The sequence below is a fragment of the Ictidomys tridecemlineatus genome, chromosome 4, assembly GCF_052094955.1.
Source record: "Ictidomys tridecemlineatus isolate mIctTri1 chromosome 4, mIctTri1.hap1, whole genome shotgun sequence".
NCBI classification, from domain to species: Eukaryota; Metazoa; Chordata; class Mammalia; order Rodentia; family Sciuridae; genus Ictidomys; species Ictidomys tridecemlineatus.
Genome location: NC_135480.1, coordinates 9,778,208 through 9,802,606, shown reverse-complemented (window position 1 = coordinate 9,802,606; position 24,399 = coordinate 9,778,208). Strand labels below are relative to the sequence as shown.

General features: G+C 36.1%; 1 protein-coding gene across 13 annotated transcripts in view; it reads left to right on the top strand.

The window, feature by feature from the left end:
• Positions 1 to 6,933: 6,933 nt before the first annotated feature.
• Positions 6,934 to 24,399, top strand: part of LOC144376993 (organic anion transporter 7-like) — a 43,839-nt gene continuing 26,373 nt past the window's right edge. For 6 of the 13 annotated variants that reach the window (XM_078045820.1, XM_078045815.1, XM_078045811.1 and 3 more), the window contains exons 1-4: positions 6,934 to 7,503; positions 8,151 to 8,254; positions 9,676 to 9,830; positions 9,930 to 10,098. In XM_078045820.1, the coding sequence (XP_077901946.1) occupies positions 7,102 to 7,503; positions 8,151 to 8,254; positions 9,676 to 9,830; positions 9,930 to 10,098 (830 nt within the window). In that variant the 5' untranslated portion in view covers positions 6,934 to 7,101. The remainder of the gene's footprint in view (positions 7,504 to 8,150; positions 8,255 to 9,675; positions 9,831 to 9,929; positions 10,099 to 24,399) is intronic. The other 7 variants (XM_078045816.1, XM_078045814.1, XM_078045812.1 and 4 more) reach the window with 3 other exon arrangements.

The window sequence follows — 24,399 nt, the reverse complement described above, 5'->3', positions numbered from 1 at the left end:
TTTGTCAAATGTTTTTTTCTGTGTCTACTGAGATGATCATATGATTCTTATTTTTACTTCTATTGATGTGATGAATTACATTTATTGATTTCTGTATTTTGAACCAAGCTTGCATCCCTGGGATGAACCTCACTTGATAATGGTGCACTATATTTTTGACATATTTTGTATTTGATGGGCTAGAATTTCTTTCTTTGTTTGTTTTTTATTAGTTGTTCAAAACATTACAATGCTCTTGACATATCATATTTCGTACATTTGATTCAAGTGGGTTATGAACTCCCATTTTTACCCTGTATACAGATTGCAGAATCACATCGGTTACACATCCACGTTTATACATACTGCCATACTAGTGTCTGTTGTATTTTGCTGCCTTTCCTATCCCCTACTATCCCTCCTCCCCTCCCCTCCCCTCCCCTCCCCTCCCATCTTCTCTCCCTACCCCACCTACTGTAATTCATTTCTCTCCCTTGTTTTTTCTAACCCCAGCCCGCTTTTTGAGAGAGAGAGAGAGAGAGAGAGAGAGAGAGAGAGAGAGAGAGAGAGAGAGAATTTTTAAATATTTATTATTTAGCTTTTGGTGGACACAATATCTTTCTTTGTATGTGGTGCTGAGGATCGAACCTGGGCCGCACGCATGCCAGGCAAGTGCGCTACCACTTGAGCCACATCTCCAGTCCAAGTCTATGTCTTTTGATTCGTGAGTTTAGGCCATTAACATTCAGGGTTATTTTTGAGACATAATTTGTATTCCCAGCCATTTTTTGTTTTTTGGTATTTAACGTGACTTGTTTTCTCCTCTGATTAGATTTTCCTTCAGTGTAATTCCTTTCTCTGCTGATTTTCATCATTGTTTTTCATTTCCTCTTCTTGAAATACTTTGTTGAGGATGTTCTGTAGTGCAGGCTTTCTATTGTAAATTCTTGTAACTTTTGTTTATCGTGGAACGTTTTTATTTTCTCCTCAAATCTAAAGTTTAATTTTGATGGATATAAGATTCTTGGTTGGTATCCATTTTCTTTCAGAACTTGGTATATATTTTCCACAATCTCCTGGCTTTGAGGGTCTGGGTTGAAAAATCTGCTGAGATATGAATTGGTCTTTCCTGATATGTGATCTGATTTCTTTCTCTTACAGCTTTTAAGATTCTATTATTATTCTGTATGCTAGGCATTTTCATTATAATGTACCTTGGTGTAGATCTGTTGTAATTTTGTACATTTGGTTTTCTGTAAGCCTCTGAATTTGGTTTTCCAATTTGTTCTTCATATTTGAGAAAATTTCTTATATTATCTCATTTAAGAGATTGTTCATTCCTTTGGTTTGAAAATCTGTGCCTTCCCCTATCCCAATAACTCCCAGATTTGGTCTTTTGTTGCTGTTCCATGATTCTTGGATGTAGTTCATGGTTTTTAATAATTTGAGTTTTCTCTCTCTTTCTATTTGTTAGGTTGGCTAAGGTTTTATCAATTTAATTGATAAGGACAAAGTTTTTCTTTTATTGATTTTTTGGATATTTTTTGGTTTTGATTTCAGCTCTGATTTTAATTATTTCTTGTCTTCTACTGCTTTTGATGTTGATTTATTGTAGGGCTTTGAGATATAATGTTAAGTTATTTATTTGTTGACTTTCTATACTTTTAAGGAATGAAGACTATTAGGACTGATTTCATAGTGTCCTGTAAATTTTGATATATTGTATCACTATTCTAAATTTTATCCTTGATTTCTTCTGCTATCTGTTTGTCATTCTATAACATATTATCTTATTTCCATGTGTTAAGTAGCTTCTATTTTTTTATTTTATCATTGATTTCTAACTTTATTTTATTATGATGGGATCATATGCAAAGAATTACCTTTATTTTTTATATTTGCTAAGAGTTGCTGTATGGCCTATAAAATGGTCTATTTTAGAGAAGAATATGTGTTCTGCTGAGAAGAAAGTGATTCAGCCTTTGATGGATGAAATATTTTATGTATGTTTGTTAAGTCTAAATTTTAGATTGTATTTTGCCATTCTATAGATTTTTAATTTAGTTTTTGTTTTGATGATCTATCCAGTGGTGAGAAAGGTATGTTAAAAGCCACCCAGTATTATTGTGTTTTAGTCTACTTGATTCTTAAAATTGAGAATGATTTTTTGATGTACATTGATGCTCCATTATTTGGGGCATAAATATTTATTATTACATTTTGTTGATGTATAATTCCTTTAAGTTGTATGAAATGTTCTTCTTTGTCCCTTCTAGTTAAGTTTGGCAAAGTTCACTTTATCTCTTATGAGCATATAAATCCTTTCTTGTCATGAGATTCATGTGTATGATGTGTTTTCCCCCATGTTTTTATGTTCAATTCATGAGTATCATGAAGACAGCACATTGTTCGGTCTTGTTTTTTAATCCAATCTGGTCGTCTATGTCTTTTGATTGATGAGTTTATGCCATTAACATTCATTAATATTATTGAGGTGATTTTTACTATCTGTCATGTTGATTTATTTCTGCTTTTGACTTTGAATTAGTTTCTTCATTGATTCACTGTTCTTTTAGTGTACTTCCTCCATTTGCTGGTTTTCATTTTTATTTTTGATTTTTTCTTCATGACCTCTCTTATTTAGTATGTTTTGTAGTGCTCTGAGAGCCTGGAGGAAGTTACCAGCTGGGGGAAGGACAATTTCTATACAGGGCATAAGGCAGAAAGACACTGAGGAGGTGCCACAGTTTATTAAAGAGTAAACAAGGTGGTAGAAGGGAAGGTGTCTCATGAAAGAGATAGGGCAACCCTAACCAAGGAAATGATCTGGGATGGACTAAATATGGAACATAGAGAAGCAATGGTAAAAGTACAAAATGCCATACTGGATGACTGGATTTTGGCCACGCAGGATATAGGGACACAAGCAACTCAAGCCTCTCTGCTGGCCTCAGCCATGGCAGTTGCATAAAAGCAGGACTAAGGAGGTTTGAAAACAACTAGTCAGAGACTGCAAAAAAGTGCACCCTTTTTCCCATTGTCCCTTTACAACCTGCTGGAGTGAACCCCCAAGAGTTAAAATCTAGTGCTTTATGGCAAATGGATGTCACTCATTATGCACCTTTTGAAAAAATATGTATATTAAAGTAATCATTAATATCTATTCAGGCTGTGTAACAGCCACAGCCTCCACAAGAAAAACCACCAAAAAGGTCTTCTCCCATCTACTTAAATATTTTGGAATTGTGGATGTTCCCATGTCTATTAAATCTGACAATGGACCAGCCTATACTAGCAAGACATTTCAAGCAGTTTGCAATGATTGGTACATACAGCACTTAACTGGGATCCCCTACATCCTTTAGACTCAAGGCATCTTAGAAAGAACACACAAGGAATTTAAAGACCATGCTACAAAATAGAGAGGGGAAACTATACCAAGTCCCCTTATGATGCCTTGAACAAAACCTTATTTGCCTTAAATTTTCTTTCAATTTAAAAATTTTCTACAGAAATAGCAGCTCATAAGCATTGGGCCCCACTCATGGGACCCTCCCATGTACCTATGGTCTCATGAAAGGATCCCATAACAAATGCATGGGATGGTCCAGGGCCCTTCCTAACCATGGGTGGAGGATTTACATATGTTAACAGGAGCCTCACTCCATCTGGGTGCCTGCCAGGAAGTCAAGCCCTGGACACTCAGAACCACCAACCAAGATGAAGGAACTAACTCTGGAGGAGAAACCTCACAAGAAAAGAATTCAACAATGCAAATGGACTCACATAAAGTAACCTGGAGTAACCTTAAAGGTCTTGTTGACTAAGCCACCAGATTAGTCCCTTTGCCTGGTGGCAACCCCATCCTTGGGCCTATGATGATGGTCATAGTGTGTGCAATGCTCACTGCTAACAGTGGAGCCTCCCATTAGTTAAATTGGGCTTTGGTCACTAAGCCACCACTTTTTTAGCAGTGGCCAATTGGGAAGGAGCACTACCCAAGCCCTTTTACAATAATTCCAACATTTTTGATCATGAATTATTCATCCAGGAGGTAAGTGTACCCTGGAATCCCAGCATTTCCATACCTACTCTTCCCATTTGTTTCTCCATAGTTGATAATAAGACCTACCATCAGGACAGTCTTCTTGGTTTGCTCTTGCCCATGAAACTAGTGTAGATAACTATAACACATCATATGTTGGCCTGTCTGTCTCTGACTTTAGAGTTTTAGTTAATGCTACCTGTAGCCATAGACTCCCCCATGGAAAATGCAAGAAACTCTTGCTACCATCATGCCCAACAATGCCTTTTGGAAAGCCCCCACTCAGATAATGATAGCATCCCATGGAATCAATGTGTCACTGCCATACCTTATCTCCTTGATAAGAGGAATTTTTCCAGGGAAGAACAACATCTATTGCACCTGGGCAGGCACATAAGGGAATGTAACTTATGTGCCTCCCACCTCCATCATATGGCTACTACAGTACCTACTACATGGAACAAGCTGTCACTAACAGTTAAGCAGGAAACAAATATGGCATGATGGATATAATGCCAGTATTGCTAGCTGCTAGACCCATCAAATGGGCAGCAGTTGGCTGGATGAATGAGGCTATATTGAGTTCAGACCCTGACCATGGATTTGCCTTTATGCCAAGTTATACCATACCTACTATGCACAAGCTTGTGTTATACCACCCTTTGCCATGCTAATAATCAATGATACTGATGACATAAATATCACTCATACAGAGATCCCTTGTGCAGTCAATATATCCTGCTGGCTCACAAATTGTCTAACCCCTGATATGAAAGCTAAACATATATTTATCCTCAGCATGCTGCCAGCCACATTTGGCTCAAATGAATATGTCCAGAGAATGGTGGAGTCCATGGGACATGGAGATGAAAAATTTCTTCTGAATAAGATCCAACACTGGATAAGGTGTGCAGTTAGCTTGGTCATCACTGAAATTATTGCCCTGGTAGCTGCCATTACCACCACAGCCACTACTACTTCTTTGCTCACTCAGAGTATCCAGACTACTCAGACTGTAAACAGTTTGTCTGCTGCCATGACATAAATCTTTGTTGCTCAAAATGACTTAAATAAACTGTCCTGAGATACTATTTTAGACATTCAGCAAGAACTAGACCTCCACCAGAAAAAAAACCAGATATTCTGTATATCTTGCAAAGGCTCACTTGGACCCTGAATTCCATAGTATTTGTGTCACTCCCAATATGCTGTATCTGAAAATGTAACCTTACATTTCTCCAATTTTTCTCAGTATATTAAGGGCACATGGGATGCAAACTATGTTATGACTATGTATGAACTTACTAAGGCAATTGTCAAAATCAATGAGACTAAGGTGTTTATCTTCACAACCTCTTCCTTCTTCTAGGGATTGACTAAACATTGGAAAAACCTGATAGCCAAATTAACTAATTCTTATAATGCTATTACTGGCCCTACTCTTTATAATAATGATTTCTTTTCTTGTATTGTAGATGCTTACATAACCATGTAAAGGCCAGAGGGGGGAGATTTAGGAACAAGTCATAGAGTATTGCATATGTGGCATAAGTTAAGGGTGTGTGAGTCGTAGGCCACTCTCCTTGTGCTAGGCATGTGAGTGGCAGGCTGCTTACCCCATAGGCACAGCCCTGGGCATGAGGCCATCTGTTGCAGTCCTTGCATTTACTCCATGGCCCACTCCTTGATTGGTTGCTGCAAGGATGGTTAGCAGAAATTGCATTGGTCACTGCCTGTATTCTGCTTGGCTACTACCTGGGTGTATATACATGACACTGTGCAATAAAATCAGACCTGCTTCCTGCTTGGTCTCCAGAGGTCTTGGTTAGCAATTCTGCAGCCACACTCTTCTCTACCCTGTACTGTGGACCTCCTTGCTGGATGAGAGAGAGTCCATGCAACAGAGATCATCGTGGAAGAGGCTGACAGTTGAATGCTTCCCATAAAATTCTATAGGAATGTCAGCTCTCAAAACTTCTGTTTTAAAATGAATGCCCCCAGTGATCCACTTCTTTCAGCCAAGCCCTATCTGCCTAAGTTACCACCCAGTAGCCACTCACTATTAATCCATCAAATGACTGAACCCAGTGGTGAGGTTAGGGCACTCGTAAACTCATCACAGTCCCTTTGAACCTTCCTTCATTGTCTAACATATAAACTTTTCTGGGGTATCTTGCATCCAAACCATAACACTTCACTGCATTAATTTAATTTGGGTGATTTTTTTACAACCTCTGTCAATCAAGATTTAGTACTAATCAAACCAAAAATCTTCTCTTTCCATCTCTCCTAGAAAAATCAAACACTTCAATGAGTATTGCAAACTACATGTTCTCTAAAAAACAAAAACAAAAACAAAAAAACCCCAAAAAACAAAAACCAAAATCATAAGCATGTAGCAGAGTTACTTTGGTTTGTTTTCAGAGTATTTGTAAATCAATGTCCAATATTAACTGTAGTTCATTGCCCATGACAAGAATTTTCACAAAGTAGATCATTAACATATTTCATTGCAGGAGGCACTTCAGCAAAATCTCTCTCTCAGTGATTGAAAGAAAATAGCCACCCAAATAATCTGAGGATGACTAGGGGATATTAGCTTCGTGGAATTGCCACAGAGGTGAAGAGGGGGCCATTAATAAGAAGGTGAGGGTTGGGGATGTGGCTCAAGCGGTAGCGCGCTCGCCTGGCATGCGTGCAGCCCGGGTTAGATCCTCAGCACCACATACCAACAAAGATGTTGTGTCCGCCAAATACTAAAAAATAAACATTAAAATTCTCTCTCTCTCTCAGAGAATTTTTTTAATATTTATTTTCTAGTTCTCGGCGGACACAACATCTTTGTTGGTATGTGGTGCTGAGGATCGAACCCGGGCCGCACGCATGCCAGGCGAGCGCGCTACCGCTTGAGCCACATCCCCAACCCTCACTCTCTCTTTAAAAAAAAAAAGAAGAAAGTGAGGTCAGGGTCAACAGCCTGTGCTGTGTCACAGTGAGAGAGGATAGAAAACATTGTACTTTGAACTCATCTAGATACAACCACTTTGCCTTCATTTGGTGAGGGTCATTCAGCCACCATGGCCTTTCAGGACCTCCTGGATCAAGTTGGTGGTCTGGGAAGGTTCCAGATAATTCAGATGGCTTTTCTTCTTACCTACAATGCCCTGGCACAGACTCATGTTTTATTGGAGAATTTCACTGCAGTCATCCTTGGTCATCGCTGCTGGGTCCATATACTCGATAATGCCACTGTCTCTGACAATGACACTGGGACCCTCAGCCAAGAAGCCCTCCTGAGGGTCTCCATCCCACTAGACTCAAGCCTGAGGCCAGACAAATGTCATCGCTTCATCCGCCCACAATGGCAGCTCCTTCATATGAATGGAACCTTCTCAAACATGAGTGAGGTGGACACGGAGCCCTGCAAGGATGGCTGGGTATATGACCGGAGCTTGTTCCTCTCCACCACCGTGACTGAGGTAAAAGGCTTGATTTTCCACTCATAAGTATTTGACTTGGATGTGTGGAAACTGAAAATAATGAACATGCTTTCAGCCTTTAATTGCTGTGTGGGTGTTGGTTCTTCTTTTCTTTTTTTCAGAAACTACTGATTTTTTAAAAACAATTCAGGGAACATACTTAGTGTAATGATAAAAAATAAATAGGAGCCTACTGTCATGGCACTTTGATTTTTGTGAATATCACAGTTTAAGCATGTAAATTATGTGTCTTGTTAAAAATGTGATGCTAAGTCAGTAACACCCTGCCTTGATTGCCAGTTAGATATGTATGGTTGGTTGATCAAAACCTGAGTACACAGAATGAACTTCTAGAGTAATCATGTGGGAAAGTGTGCAGTGGTATTCAAGATTCAGTAAATTCTTCAAGGTCTTTGAGTGATGGTGGTCTGTGGCCAGATTTGAGAACTTCTCAGTATGGGTTAAAGTGATCATTAATGGAACCCATAGGTATAAGGCAGTCTTCCTAGATTTTACACAGAGAACAGGATGATATAATTGAAGTGTTTTTGAAAACAGAAGCTACAAAAAGAAGACAGGGGCCTGACATAAAGAAAACCATAGGTCATGTGAAGGTGTTTTGTTATGCTGGTTTCTTTGTCTTCCAGTGGGATCTGGTATGTGAATCTCAGTCACTGAATTCAGTATCTAAATTCTTTTTCATGGCTGGAATGTTGATTGGAAACATTGTATGTGGCTATTTGTCAGACAGGTGAGTGTCTCTGGTTCACAGATTTCTCTACCCCTGGGTACCATCATCAGCTTATGAATCATTTATGCATATGAAAAATTATTACAAATTACACTGTCCTGGGTGTACCTTTGTTCCCAGGGATCTAAAAACACAAATGCAAAATATCATTCAGTGTGATGAATACTGTTTATAAATGACTTGAGTCCTGGGTGTAGAAAATCAGCATGAGATTTGGAGGTGTTTTACCAGAGGCTTTGAAGAGAAGATACCACAATATGGGTCTGAAAGATCGCAAACAGTTAACAATGAGGACACAGAGGTGGATATGTCACCATATCAGATCCAGGAAGACGTGTCACCACATCAGATTCAGCCTGCTTAAATATCTACACAGGAAAAAGACATTGTCAGTGTCATGCCAGGGCATCATGAAAATAAAATCTCAGTAGGTAAACTCAAAGGACTCCACTATGCTACATTATCCTAAAAATGTTTAAGAGTAAAAAGAGTGAAGTTCCAATGAAGCAAGGAAAAGTGCTTTTTCACATAAAATGGATCTTCAATGGAATATTGGGTGATTTTTCTTCAGAATACATGGAAGCATCCCAACCTTTTCTTCTCAATAAGGGTCATTATAGTATGTTACTTATACATCCGTAAATTCATATTTTACAAAATGAGACAGTTGGGTTTATGCACTTAATTTACATGTAATTTAAATGTGTTGTGCCCTTCTCTCCATTGTGTACTTAATACTCTGTTTTTGGGATACATACATATTCCTATTTGTACTTTTAGTTCACATTTCTAATTGCTACATAGTGCTCCACAGTGGAGATCCACAACAGTGTTCCTGAGCCACCTTTGGGAAATGGGCAACCAGATTACCACCCAATGCTCGCCCTCCCAAACCTAAGAAAAGGTCAACTTTATATGTTCTTTTGCTGTGATAAATACATGTTATATTTTTACAAATATATTTTGTTTCCCAAGTCAACAAATCCAAACTTAGCAGATAGGGACTCTTACGTAACCCATTAGCAACGTTGATGTACTGCTTCATAGCTGTTCCTATTACATCATGTTAGCCACAACCTGTGCAGTTCTAGAGTCTCAAGCGCTGATTTTAATATTTTATACACAACGTTGACTCTCCACTATCATAAGTGTATGCCTCAGTGCAAGAAATATTTATGAGGTATTAATATTCCTAACACTGAAGTATGTCTTGTATAGCTTGAATTGGTGTTGAACTACTGGTAACAATTGAAGAAGTAGTTTTGAGGACAAACTATCTATTTTAAAAGAAGGAGAGTTGATTTGAGAATATCAGCTGCTGGTCCTTTATGAATATTTTATAGGTGTGAAGTGTTTTCTTTGTGCTAATTTTTACCACAGTTGTTATTGTTCCCACAATCTCATCTTTCCCTTCTCCATAGGTTTGGGAGGAGGTTACTTCTGACATGGTGTCTTCTCCAGCTGGCCCTTGCTGACACCTGTGCTGCCTTTGCTCCAACCTTTGTAGTTTACTGTCCTCTACGCTTCCTGGCTGGCATATCCACCACGACCATCGTGGCAAATGTTATTCTTCTCAGTAAGTCAGCACTGACTCTTGGACTTTTACTGAGATTTGACTTTTACCTTGATATTCTACCTTTGCTTGAAGTAATTATTCAGTGATGTTTTCTTTCAGTTGTAGAATGGACAAGTCCCAAATACCAAGCTATGGGAACAACAATGGCAGTCTGTGCTGCTAGTTTCGGGAATATCCTACTGGGAAGCCTGGCTTTTGCTATTCGAAACTGGCATACTCTTCAGCTGGTTGTGTCCATACCAATGTTCTTCTTATTTATTTCCTCAAGGTATGAGCTCCCTTTTGTCTTTCTCTTCTAAAACTATGGTATGGTAATATTCATGGCATTGGAACATAAAAATTTATTTCTTCTTGGTTCTATATGAGGATGTGCTCTCAGAACAAGTGTTTTGGTACAATTTGAGAAGCAGGGCGAGTAGGATGGTCAGATGAAATTGAGGACATTGAAAATCTTTCAATTCATGATAACTAGTAACTATTTTGTAAAATATTATCCCAAGCTTTGTAAGTGATATACTGAAAATTATTCATTGTTTATGTGAATTTCTCTTTAACTGTTATATACTGTATTTACTAATAGGTAAAATACAAGATATCCTGTTATATTCATATCATAGATAAATAACAAATAATGTTGTAGGCATGGGATTCAGTTTTTAAAATATGATACACTATTTGGAATTCAAGTCAACTATGCTTACTCTAATTATGTTTACTAAAACAAGAACCATGAAAACAAAATATCAATGAATCCATACCTGAAGTTCTGGGACTTTCAGCTCATCCTTGACGTAAGCCTCATTTTGTAATGTGTAGAAAGAATTATTGCAAACATATTTTCCTTTGGAGATTGGTAACTCAGAAGGATCCAGAGTGTCAGAGCAGGTCCTCAAGAGTTTGCAGTGACAAACTGAGGTAGATGAAGGAGGGGAAAGAGCAGGGAGCAACTTAGTGAACTAATAACCAGGAGAAAACAAAAATGAGTCGTTTTCAGGACAGAAAGAGGAATAATAAAGGCAGTGGAAGAGTCAGGAATGCAATCACTCAGTGGCAAGAAGGGAAGCATTTCTCAAGAAGCCAAAAGTCTTTCTACCACCTAGCTCAAGAAAAACAGACACTGACCAATATATCTACAATCAGAACAGATAATAAATTCAGGAAAGCTGAGCTGTGTTTACTCAGGAGAATATTCTAGATGTGTCTTCCTGGAGAGTGAACCACCACTCCCCGAAAAGGTCTTGGAGCCTTCCAGCAGAGGTGTTAGGATCAGGGAAGCCCTGACAGCTTAAAGGAACTTGTTAATTACCCTTCCTGACCCCCCGGTTGGGAATACCTGAATTTTATCCTTGTTTTTAAGATAGCATTTCCTGTTTTATTTGTCTTCTTTCTCCCCCTTTTTTCTTCATTTTTGTCTTTCACTTGGTACACATGCATTTTGAATATCTGTGAGTATCCATATTGAGAGCCGATTTGGGCAAAAAAGAGAGAATACTCTTCTATGAGAATACAGTGTGGGGTTAAACTCAGAGTGACTAGTCAATCAATCTGCAGAGTGGAGAAGAACGAAGAGGACTTCCCTTTGAAATTGACAGTATCATCTCTGAGTGAAAAAGTGTGACTGATGGGAGGGACTGGAATAGATTAAGATGAGACATAAAGTCCCATGTCTTCAATCCTAGGAGAGGCTGGATGATAGAGTGATGTTTCTACACACCTTTTTCTAGCACATGTTCAATAACTCTTGGAAAGAGGGATGGAATTTAATTCAGGTCAGTCTATAGACAAAGCAAGTGGAGGAGCTGGTCAGGAGACCTTGCAGACCTACATTCCCACCTGCAGATACAACAACAAAACCATTTGGAGAGTGAAAACTGTCACATGCCTCCCCCACCCTCTAACAAGGTGGCCAGGCAAGGAGCTAGCTGAATTCAGCATACAGACTAACCTAACAAGTTTGGCAGGTTAGCTCAGTTAAAAACTACAAAGGGTGTGAAGTCTGAATCATATAGATTTTCTTTTTGAAAAATTTATTGGCTCTTTTTAGTTATATGTGACTGCAGAATCCATTTTGATGTAATTATGCTAGCATGGGATATATCTTATTCTATTTAGGATCCCATTCTAGTGTATGCATATGATGGTGGGATTCACTGTGATGTTTTCATATATTATAGGGAAAATTATGTCAGGTCCATCCAATGTCTTTCCTCTTTCTATCTCCCTTGCTTTCCCTCCAATCCCCATTGTGAAATCTAATGAACCTCTATTTTCCCCTTCCTGTTATTTTGGATTAGTCTCCCCATATTAGAGAAAGCATTTGACCTCTGGCTTTTGGGGGTAGGCTTATTTCACTTATGATAATCTCCAGATTCATCCATTTACTGGCAAATGTCATAAAGTCATTCTTCTTTCTCACATTTTGGCAGTTTCTAAAATTAAAACACTGAATACAAAATACTCATTTCAAAAATGCAAAAGAAGCAATCCAGACACCTTTATGAAAATTATTGCCTTACCTTATTGATATTAACTAATACCTATATACAACACAATCTCTCATACACAACTTTGTTCTTCTTGCCAATCTTCATGAAAGCCCCATCCTGCACCCATTATACTCTCCCCATTTTAACTCTTGTCTTCTATCCCTTCCCATACTTTCTTTCTTCTTTTCTTTTTCTTCTTTTTTGTACATCGTCAAATTCCACTTAGTCTACAATTGTTACCATGTAATCTTAGAGCTTATTGTGTATTACTTGTTGCACACGTTCCTCCTGGGTTAATAGAGTTATAGAGATCATTTTTAATTGCATATATAATGTGTGTTGATATATGGGTAACCCTTACGCTACCACTGTTACTTATGGCACCTTTCCTTTCAAAGAGGCATTGGAAGTTGGAATTAATATTTTGATTATGCTGACGTGATGTGTTGAAGCTAGGCTATCCACCCAGCACAGCGCTTATTATAAAGAGATAACTACACTAAAGGAATCCTATTGCCAGGGGAACCAATGACAGGCTGGGGGAAAAACCCAGGCTGCATCATGTCCTGCCCCAGAAATATTCAGAATCAAATTGGTAGGAAAGTTGGGTTTTATTCAAAGCCAGCTTTGAAGGAAGATAGAAGAAACTGACTATTTCAAAAGTTTCATCTTTGAACTCTCTAAAGGTCAGCAAAGATGTTAAAGGATGAGTTGAAATGGGTCAGGATATTGAAGAGGTGGGCATGACTAAATTGGGGACTGAATGTAGAAAGGCTGTATTCAAGAGTGCAGAGTGTATAAGAATTGTAGAGAATGGGTTACCCAGTCCCATGTACAATTCTTGGAAATCCCCTGAGACTGACTCCCAGCAGAGATCAGCATTTTTCTGGCCTTATGTGTGTGTCATCTAATCTCTCCAAAGCAGGTACTATTATAGAGCTTGGGCCTTCCAATAAACTGGGGAAACATGAAGACCCCCCCCCTTTAAACCCAATTCTTGTGGTCAAGTTAGGACAATTTCAGATATGTCACTCAGAGTAGGAGGAATGGCATTATTGACGGGATAGGAAAAGGGGACACTCTCAAGAGTGAGACTAGTTCGTCTGACACAGAAAATGGACAACATGCCTCTCTTGCACTCCAGATTTATTTGGTGGGTATCTCAGAGAAGTTTCCAGCAAATCCCACTCTGGAACACCACTTGATGGTTGACTGACAGCACATGATATCAGACTTCGAAGTTCCACTGCCATGACATTTCTAGGTCACCTTGGCCCATGCTGACCAGTTCTATTTGGATTCTTTTTTTAAAAAAAATATTTATTTGCTCTAATTTGTTATACATGACAGCAGAATGCATTTTGATTCATAGTACATATGAAGCACAATTTTTTATTTTTCTGGTTGTACACAAAATAGCCTCACACCATTCATGGCTTCATAAATGTACCTAAGGTAATGATGCCCATCTCATTCCACAATCTTTCCTTCCTCCATGCCTCCTTCCTGCCTCTTTTTCTCTTTACCATATGCAAAGTTCCTCCATTTCTCCCATGCTCCCCCTAATCCTATTATGGATCAGCATCCACTTATCAGAGAAAACAATCAGCCTTTGGTTTTCTTGGATTGGCTAAATTCATTTAGCATGATATTCTCCAATTCCATCCGTTAACCTGCAAATGCCATGATTTTATTCTCTTTTAATGCTGAGTAATATTCCATTGTGTATATATACCAGTATATTTACCCTTTCATCTATTGAAGGGCATCTAGGTTGATTCCACAATTTAGCTACTGTGAATTGTGCTACTATAAACATTGTTGTGGGTGTGCCACTGTAGTATGCTGTTTTTAAGTTTTTTTTTTTTTTGGTAGAAAACAAGAGTGGGATAGCTGGGTCAAATGGGGGTTCTATTCTAAGTTTTCTGAGAAATCTCCATACTGCTTTCCAGATTGGTTGCACCAATTTGCAGTCCCACCAGCAGTGTATGAGTGTGTTTTTTTCCCCACATCTTTGACAATATTTTTTGTTGCTTTTATTCTTAATAACTGTTATTCTGTCTGGAGTGAGATGAAATCTTAGTTTTGATTTGCATTTATCTAATTGCTAGAGGTGTTGAATATTTTTTTCGTCCACTTGTTGATTGATTGTATATCATCTTCAGAGAAGTATCTGTTCAGTTCCAGTTCCTTAGCCCATTTGTTGATTGGGTTATTTGCTTTTTTGGTGTTTTTTGAGTTCTTTATAAATTCTGGAGATTAATGCTCTATCTGATGGGCATGTGGTAAAAATTTGCTTCCATTCTGTAGGCACAGATCTATTCACTTCACTGATTGATTCTTTTGCTGAGAAGAAGCTTTTTCAGTTTTAATCCATTCCATTTACTGATTCTTGATTTTATTTCTTATGCTTTAGTAGTCTTGTTAGGGAAGTTAGGGCCTAATCCAACATGACGAAATTTCATCCTACTTTTTATTTTATTAGGTCCAGAGTCTCTGGTCTAATTCCTAGGTCCTTGATCCACTTTGAGTTGAGTTTTGTACATGGTGAGTGATAGAGGCTCAATTTCATTTTGCTGCATATGGATTTCCAGGTTTCCTAGCACTATTTGTTAAAGAGTCTATACTTTCTCCAACATGTTTTTGGTGCTTCCACTAGTATGAGATAATTGTATTTATGTGGGTTTGTCTCTGTGCCCTCTATGCTGTACCATTGGACTACAAGTCTATTTTGCTGTCAATAACATGTTTTTTTTTAAACTATTGCTCTGTAGTATACTGTAAGGCCTGGTATTTTGAGTTCACCTGCTTCACTCTTCTTGCTAAAGATTGTTTAGCTATTCTGTGTCTCTTATTTTTCCAGATGAATCTCATGATTGCCTTTTCTATTTCTATGAGGAATGTCATTGGGATTTTGATTGGAATTGCATTAAATCTGTATAGTGCCTTTGGTAGTATGGTCATTTTGACAATATTAATTCTGCCTATCCTAGAACAAGGCAGATCTATTTTCTAAGGTCTTATTTAATTTAACTCTTTAGCATTCTGTAATTTTCATTGTAGAGCTCTTTCATCTCTTTCATTGATTCCCATGTGTTTTAATTTTTTTCTGAGGCTATAGTAATTGGGGTAGATTTCCGAGTTTTTATTTCAGGGATTTCATCTCTGATGTACAGAAATGTTTTTGATTTATGGGTGTTGACTTTATATCCGGCTACTTTACTAAATACATTTATTAGTTGTAGAAATTTTCTGGTGGAATTTTTTGGATCCTCTATGTATAAAATCATTTCACCATAAATAGTGAGTTTGAGTTTTTCTTTTCCTATCCGTATCCCGTAAATTTATTTCATCGGTCCAATTTTTAAGTAGACTGGCAGATTGGATTTTTTAAAAGACCCAACAATATGCTGCCTTCCAGGGACTCATAGCACAAGACATCCATGGACTGAAGGTTAAAGTTTAGGAAAAAAAAACATAGTACTCACATGGACTGTGTGAGCAAGCAGGCGTTTCCACCCTCTTATCAAATAAAATAGACTTCAAGCCAAAGCTAATCAAAAGGGATAAAGAAGAATATTTCGTACTGATTAATGAAATCATACACTCACAATATATAATAAATATATAGTCCCCAAACAATGAAGCATCTGTATTCATCAAACAATTTCAAGAGTCAAATAGACCACAACACAATACCACCCTGCATTCTATCAGATCATAGTGAAATATAATTAGAAATCAATGATAAAATAGAAGCTACTCAAACACCTGGAGACTAAATAATATGCTATTGAATGAACAATGGATTGCAGAAGACATCAGAGAGGAGATTCAAAAATTCTTAGAGGTAAATGAGAACACTGGTACAACATATCTAAATCTCTCTGGGATACTATGAAGGCAATACTGAGAGGAAAGTTGATTGCATGAAGTTTATTTGTTCAAGGAAGAAAAAGACAACAAATGAATGAACTGACATTACATCTCAAAGCCCTAGAAAATGAAGAATAAATCAATACCAAGAAGTAATAGAAGACAGGAAATATTTAAAATCAGAGCTGAAATCAATGAAATTGAAACAAAAGAAATAATTGAAAAAGTTCTCAGAATAAGAAGTTGGTTCTTTGAAAAAAAATTGATAAACTCTTAGCCATGCTAATGAAGAGAAGGATAGAGAAAACTCAAATTACTAAAATGTGTAATGAAGAAAGAAATATCATGATGAACACTACAGAAGTACAGAAGATAATTAGAAATTATTTTGAAACTTTGTACTCCAATAAAATAGAAAATAGAAGAGACATCAACAAATTTCTAGAGTTGTATGATTGACCTAAACTGAATCAGGATGATGTACACAATTTAAACAGATTAATTTTGAGCAATGAAATAGAAGATGCCATCAAAAGTCTACCAACCTAAAAAAGCTCAGGACCATACAGATTCACAACTGAGTTCTACAAGACTTTCAAATAAGAACTAATTTCAACATTCCTCAATTATTCCATGAAATAGAAAAAGAAAGAACACTTCAGAACTCATTATATATTACCCTGATTCCAAAACCAGATAAAGACATATCAAAAAAAGAAAGCTTCAGATAAGCATCTCTAATAAACATAGATGCAAAAATTCTCAATATAATTCTTGCAAATTGGATACAAAAACATCAAAAAGATAGTGCACCATGATCAAGTGGGATTTATTCTAGGGGATGCAAGTTTTCAACATACAAAAATCAATAAATGTAATTCATCACGACAATAAACTAAAAGATAAGAATCATATGATCATCTCAATAGATGCAGAAAAAACACTGAGAAAATACAGCACCTCTTCATGTTCAAAACAGTAAAAAAAACTAGGGATAATAGGAACATAGCTCAATATTGTAAAAGCTGTCTATACGAAGGGAAACATCATTCTAAATGGAGAAAAATTGAAAGCATTCCCTCTTTCACCACTTCTGTTTAACATAGTCCTTGAAACTCTATTTGGATACTTAATGATACATTATTAGAGTTTTTAGGGTAGAAGGAACTAATCTTATCTCCAGGGTTTCAGGATCCGGTTTAAAAAAAGTCTCCCCTTCAGGGTAAATTTGGTTCCTCTCATTGATATTATCTTGGGCCTGCATTTCTCCTGCAGTTAACATCTTGGCCATAGTACAAGAGTTAATAACAAGAATCAACAAATGGGACTTACTTAAACTAAAAAGATTTTTCTCAGCAACAGAAACAATAAGAGAGGTAAATAGGGAGCCTACATCATGGGAACAAATTTTTACTCCTCACACTTCAGATAGATCCCTAATATCCAGAGTATACAAAGAACTCAAAAAATTAGACAGTAAGATAACAAACAACAACAAGTGCTGGTGAGGATGTGGGGAAAAGGGTACACTTGTATATTGCTGGTGGGACTGCAAATTGGTGTGGCCAATTTGGAAAGCAGTATGGAGATTCCTGGGAAAGCTAGGAATGGAACCACCATTTGACCCAGCTATTGCCCTTCTCAGACTATTCCCTGAAGACCTCAAAAGAGTGTACTACAGGGATACTGCCACATTGATGTTCATAGCAGCACAATTCACAATAGCTAGACTGTGGAACCAACCCAGATGCCCTTCAATAGATGAATGGATAAAAAATGTGGCATTTATACACCATGGAGTATTACAAAGAACTAAAAAATGACAAAATCATGGAATTTGCAGGGAGATGGATGGCACTAGAGCAGATTATGCTTAGTGAAGCTAGCCAATCCCTAAAAAACAAATACCAAATGTCGTCTTTGATATAATGAGAGCAACTAAGAACAGAGCAGGGAGGAAGAGCAGGAAGAAAAGATTAACATTAAACAGAGACATGAGGTGGGAGGGAAAGGGAGAGAAAAGGGAAACTGCATGGAAATGGAGGGAGACCCCCATTGCTATACAAAATTACATATAAGAGGTTGTGAGGGGAATGGGAAAGTAAACAAGGAGAGAAACAAATTACAGTAGATAGGGTAGAGAGAGAAGATGGGAGGGGAGGGGGGGTAGTAGAGGATAGTAGCAGAATACAACAGTTACTAATATGGCATCATGTAAAAATGTGGATGTGTAACCGATGTGATTCTGCAATCTGTATATGGGGTAAAAATGGGAGTCCATAACCCACTTGAATCTAATGTATAAAATATGATATGTCAAGAGCTTTGTAAGGTTTTGAACAACCAATAAAAAAATAAAAAAAAAAGAAATGAAAGGTAGTTAAAATCTTGGAAATAAAAGGTAGTTTGCTGAGGAATGTGACATATCCTGTCCACTTTGGCCAGATAGTGCTACAGGTAATTGCTTCTTGGAAAAGAAAGTATGTCAAGTTCCCACCATTTTCATCAGTCTGTCCCCTAACAATACCACCAGACAAAGCTCCAAAATTTGGAGCAGAGATAAACTCCAATCACCAGAAATTCCCATTTTAAACTCTATAATCTCCACCCTGGGAATACCACTGACAGTTCTCCCTCCCTCACTGACAGTGCTACTTTAGACTGGTGAGAAGAAAAGCTGAGAGCTATTTCAACCAGTTTTGGTTCCAGGACAATCTAGCTGGAAGCTTGGTGAGCAACACAAAAAAGGAAGTGTTTATCTATTCCTTGCTCTATCTAAGGGGGCGAGAGTCCAGGAATTAATGGAAAGAAGGTCAGTCTGTCATAGGCAGAGAACATCTATCCTTGTCAAATTTGACCCTCTCCACAGAGAATATTCTTTCAAGTTTCATGAAAATGTTTCTCTCTGTGTGTGTGTGCATGTGTGTGTGTGTGTGTGTGTGTGTTTATTTGCTGATAGTTTTATGAATAAACACACACACACATATTTGCTTCTTTTTCCTTTTTCATGTTTATCATTTTAAAAAAATGTACATTTGTTATTTTCCTCTGTTTTATTTTTTGAGGATTAAGGTTTGTGTTTGTTTTGTTCAGTCTTTCTTTTTATGTTTCTGTTGCATTGTTACTCTTTCCTTTTTCTTTATCTAATAGCCAGATGATCTTGCTCTATGTTATTTTTTGTTCTCTTTTCTATGTTTTTCTTTTACACCTACTTTAGCCCTCACATGCTATCTTGTTTCCTTCTCTCTGTTTATGTACTGATTATTCCAAACTTTCTTCTTGTTCCATTTTAATTCCTTTAAATAAAATTTATTCTTATCACCATTTAGAACTATTTAGTTCACAAAAATTTCACCCCTGCTACTCTTACTGTTATGTTTATTAGTAGTATGGATTTCACAGATAACACTTACTCTTTACTTTAATACAAAGAGTAAAGGAGGTGAAATCCTCAATCTGATAATTAGGTCCTAAGTAGGAATGGCTGGAGGTAGGGACTCAGGTGCCACTCCTGAATTACTGCTCCCTAAGCACAAACACAGAAAATAACACAAAGACTGTGGACAAAGCATCTCAATATAATTTTCCTATACCCTTTTAGAATACACAGAGTTGTTAAATCAAGAAAAAAACTCATGGGGATGTAAACCATGAACCCTGCTATATACAACCAATTGCCATCTATAGAAGGATGTCACTCTCGTGAGACCTACAGAAAAGTGTAATTCTGAAGCCACTAATCAATGCACTTGATATAAAGTACACAAATTACACTACTATAGAACTAGTAGGGATACTCTACTGCAAATCTCAACTGGAAGTACATGGAACAGTTCACAACAAATGGATATTACAGAACCCCCTTTCAGGAGAATGCTGTGCCTTAAAAAGGCAAATGCATAGGAGTAGAAGGAAAATCTACTCCAATAGATGAAAAAAATCCAACATAGGAATACAAGAAATACCAAAAAACAGGATAACACGACACCCTTAAAGTTAGTAATTCACCAGCAAGTTATCCCAATGATACTAAAGTGAACAAAATACCATATAAATAATTCAAAAGAATAATTATAAAAATGATCAACAAATTATGCAAGAACACAGAAAAATAACTGAATGAATTGAGGAAGGCATTAAAAGATATGAATGATAAATTTAGCAAAGAGATAGAGATATTTAGAAAGAACCAAACCAAAATCTTGGAAATGAAAGGCACCATAAATCATATAAAACATTCATATGAAAGTCTCCCCAATGGAGTTGATTATGTAGATGACAGAATCTCAGAGTTGGAAGAAAAAATGTCTCGCCTCAAACACTCAGATAGTATTAAAAATAAAATGGAACCATGAACAGAATGTACAAGAATTCTGAGATGTTACCAGAGCAAATTTAAGACTTCTTTGAATTGGGGAGTGTTTTGAGATGCACGCTAATGACATGGAGAAACCCTTAAAGGAAACATTAATAGAAGAATTTCCAAATCTTGGAAATGAGTTGGACATTCAGATACAGAATGCATTCAGAATCCCAAATAGACAGGATCAAAATAGAATCTCTCCACAACATGTTATAATTAAAAGGCCTAAAATATAAAGAAAGAATAAAATTTTCAAATCCTCAAGAAAAAATCATCAGGTCACTTTCAATTTCTTAGCATAAAAGCTAATATCCAGAATGACTTTGAACAATGTTAAATAAAATACCTGTTCACCAAGATTGTGATATCTTAAGAAAGCTATTATTCAGAATTTAAAAAAATTAAAATCTTTCAAGATAAGCAAAAAATAATCCATAATTTCCAAGAGAGAACTACAAAAATACTTAAATGGTACACAAACAGAAGTCAGACACAAACTTAGGAGCTCAAAATGGACAAATCTCATTTAAAGAACAACAAAGAAAATGAGAAATAATATCAAATTACATATAGAAAAAATGGCAAAAGTTAATAAACACCTCTGTACAATACCATTGAATGTAAGAGGTCTCAACTTTCTAAGTAAAAGATAAATATTGTCAGGATGATTTACAAGACCCATCTATATGTTGTTGTCAAGAGACTCATTTTATAGGAAAAGATAGCAGTATGCTTAAAGAGAAAGCATGAAAAAGTATATTTTATTCAAATTGAGTCCCTAAACAAGTCAAAGTAGCAATGCTCATATCCAGCAAATCAGACTTCAAACAAAAATTATCAGAAGAGAAAGCAGGTAACTTCAAACAGGTCAAATTAATCCAATAAAAAAGATATAATTATAATAAATATTTATGCCCCAAATTCCAGTGTGCCTCACTATAAAAAAACAGACACTACTAGACTTTAAGAATCAGATAGACCCTAATATTAAAAAAAAATAATGGGCGATTTCAACACACTTCTCTCTCCAATAGATAGATCATCTGGACATCAACTCAGGAAAGCCTCTTTAGACCTAAAAAATAATGATATATTTTAGGTCTAAAGTAGAGTGGACTTACCAGACATCAATAGAATATTTCATACAACAACACACAAATTAATTTTTCCTCAAGTGCTCAATGTACTTTCTATAAAATATTTCATGTTTTAGGCCACAGAGTCACTCTTAAAAATACAAAAATATCAATTATAATTACTTCATCTTATTACATTATAGTGGAATAAAATTATAAATAAATACCAAGAAAAACTACAGAAACTATGGAAACACACAGATAGTAAATACTACACTGTCAAATGATAAATGGATCATAGAAGAAAACAAGGGGAAATTTAAAGATTCCTAGAATGAAATGAGAATAGATATAAAGAATATCAGATCATCTGGGACAATATGAAGGGAATTATAAGACAAAGTTTATAACTCTAAGTGCCTAAAAAAGAACATCTGAAAGATCCCAAACAATCCAATGATGCATCACATAGTACTGGAAAAACAAGAACAAACCCATTGCTAAACCCATAGAAGAAAGAAAATACTATTAGAGCCAATCCAATAAAAAAGAAAATAAAAAGTATTGATGAGATTAATCCTTGATTCTTTGAAAAGATAAACAAAATGATAAACCCTTAGCCAAGCTAGACAAAATAAAGAAAATAGACACCAATTAATAAAATCATACAGAAAAAGAAGATATAACCAAAGACATCACATAAATACAGAGGATCATTAGGTACAATTCTGAAAATTTATACTCCAAGTAATTGAAAAATCTAGAAAAAATGGATGCATTTTTAGACACATATAACCTGCCACAATTGAATCAAGAGCATACATAAAACCCAAACAGATCAATAACAACTAAAATACGAGGCAGTAGGAAAAATATTGCCAACAAAGAAAAGTTTAGGACCACATGGGAATTCATATGAAATCTACTAGACTTTTTTTTTTAAAAAGAATGCCATGCACCTCAAATTATTTCATAAAGTAGATACAGGTGAAACACTACCAAGTTTATTCTATGAAGTCAATGTCACCCTGAAAACAAAACCAAAGAACAACACACAAATGAATGAAAATTACAGACCAATATTCCAGATAAACATAGAAACAATAATCTTCAAAACGTATTAGCAAAGTGAATTCAAGAACACATTCAGAAGGTTGTACTCATGAACAAGTTGACTTCATTTCAGGAATTAAATGATGGTTCATATAGGCAAATCAATAAGTTTAATCTACCACAGAGAATCAAGGACAGTCATCTCAATAGATGAAGATCAATATTTGACAAAATTCAGCATCCATTCATGATAAAACACTGACTAAAGTATTGATAGAAGAAATTTACCTCAACACCACAAAGCCTACATATAAATAATCCAAATGCAAAATTATACTGAGTGGAGAAAAATAGAAAGCATTTTCTCTAAAATAAAGAAGAAGGCAAGGGTGGCCACTCTCATAACTCTTATTTGATATAGCTCTTGAAACTATTCAGGTCAGTTAAGAAAAAGAAGGAAATAATAGAAATGCAAACAGGAAAAGAAGTGGTCGAATTTTCATTTTCTGAAGATTAACACAATGCTGTATTTTGAAGATTCAAAAACTTCACTTGAAAACATCTAGATCTAATAAAAGAATTCAGTGAAGCTGCTGGAAAATAAATCAGTATTTAGAAAATCAATAACTTTCCTAAACACTAATAGTGACGTTGTTAAAAGAGATCAGGAAAACAAATCCATTTGCTATAGGCTCAAAAACAAAGCAAAATGAATAAACAATTCTTAGAATTAGGCTGAGTGTAGTAGTGCATATTTATAATCTCAGTTGATTTGGGAGTCTGAAATAGAATAGTTAAAGGTTATAGGTCAGCCTGGGCAACTTAGTGAGACCCTGTCTCAAAAGAAAATAAAAAATGATAGGGATGATGTTCAGTGGTAGTAAAATCTCTATTATTCCCCCCACCAAAACAAACAACTAAACAACAACAATAAAACCCAATATCTGAAGAATTAATAGAATTAGATTTCTATTCTTCATCCTGCACAAAATTCAACTCAAAATGGATCAAAGACCCTACAATTAGAACAAAAATTGGCAGATGATAGATGAAAACCTATGGTTAACCCTCAATCTATTGATATAGGCATAGATTTTCTTAATAAGATTCATGAAGCTCATCAAATGAAACCAAAAAACAATAAGTGGGATGGCATCCAATTAAAAAGCACCTGAACAGCAAAATAAACAATTTAACATGAATAAAGAGTCCACAGAATGGGAGAAAATCTTTGCTGTATCTTCTAATAGGGGACAAATATCCAGAATGTATAAAAAGCCTAGAAAACAATAAAACAAAACAAACAAACAAACCAAAAATAGTGACTAAATGGGCCAGTGATATAAAAAAATATTTCTCAAAGTATAAATACAAATGGCCAACATATATATTTAAATTTTTTGTACACCTTTAGACATCAGGGAAATGAACATCAAAAATACATAGGGATTTCATCTTAGTTCAATTCAAAATGCAAACATCAAGAATGAAAATAATGATAAGCACTGGAAATTATTTCTGTCAATGGGTGCATTTATATATTGTTGTTGGGTCTACAATGACTATGGTCATACAATGACTATGGAAATTAGTATTGAGATTCTTCAAAAACTAGAAATTAAACCACAATATGATTCAGCTCTCACAAGTCATTGGATTTACCCAAAATTACTAAAATCAGCATTCTACATGATACATGCCTATCAGTATTCATT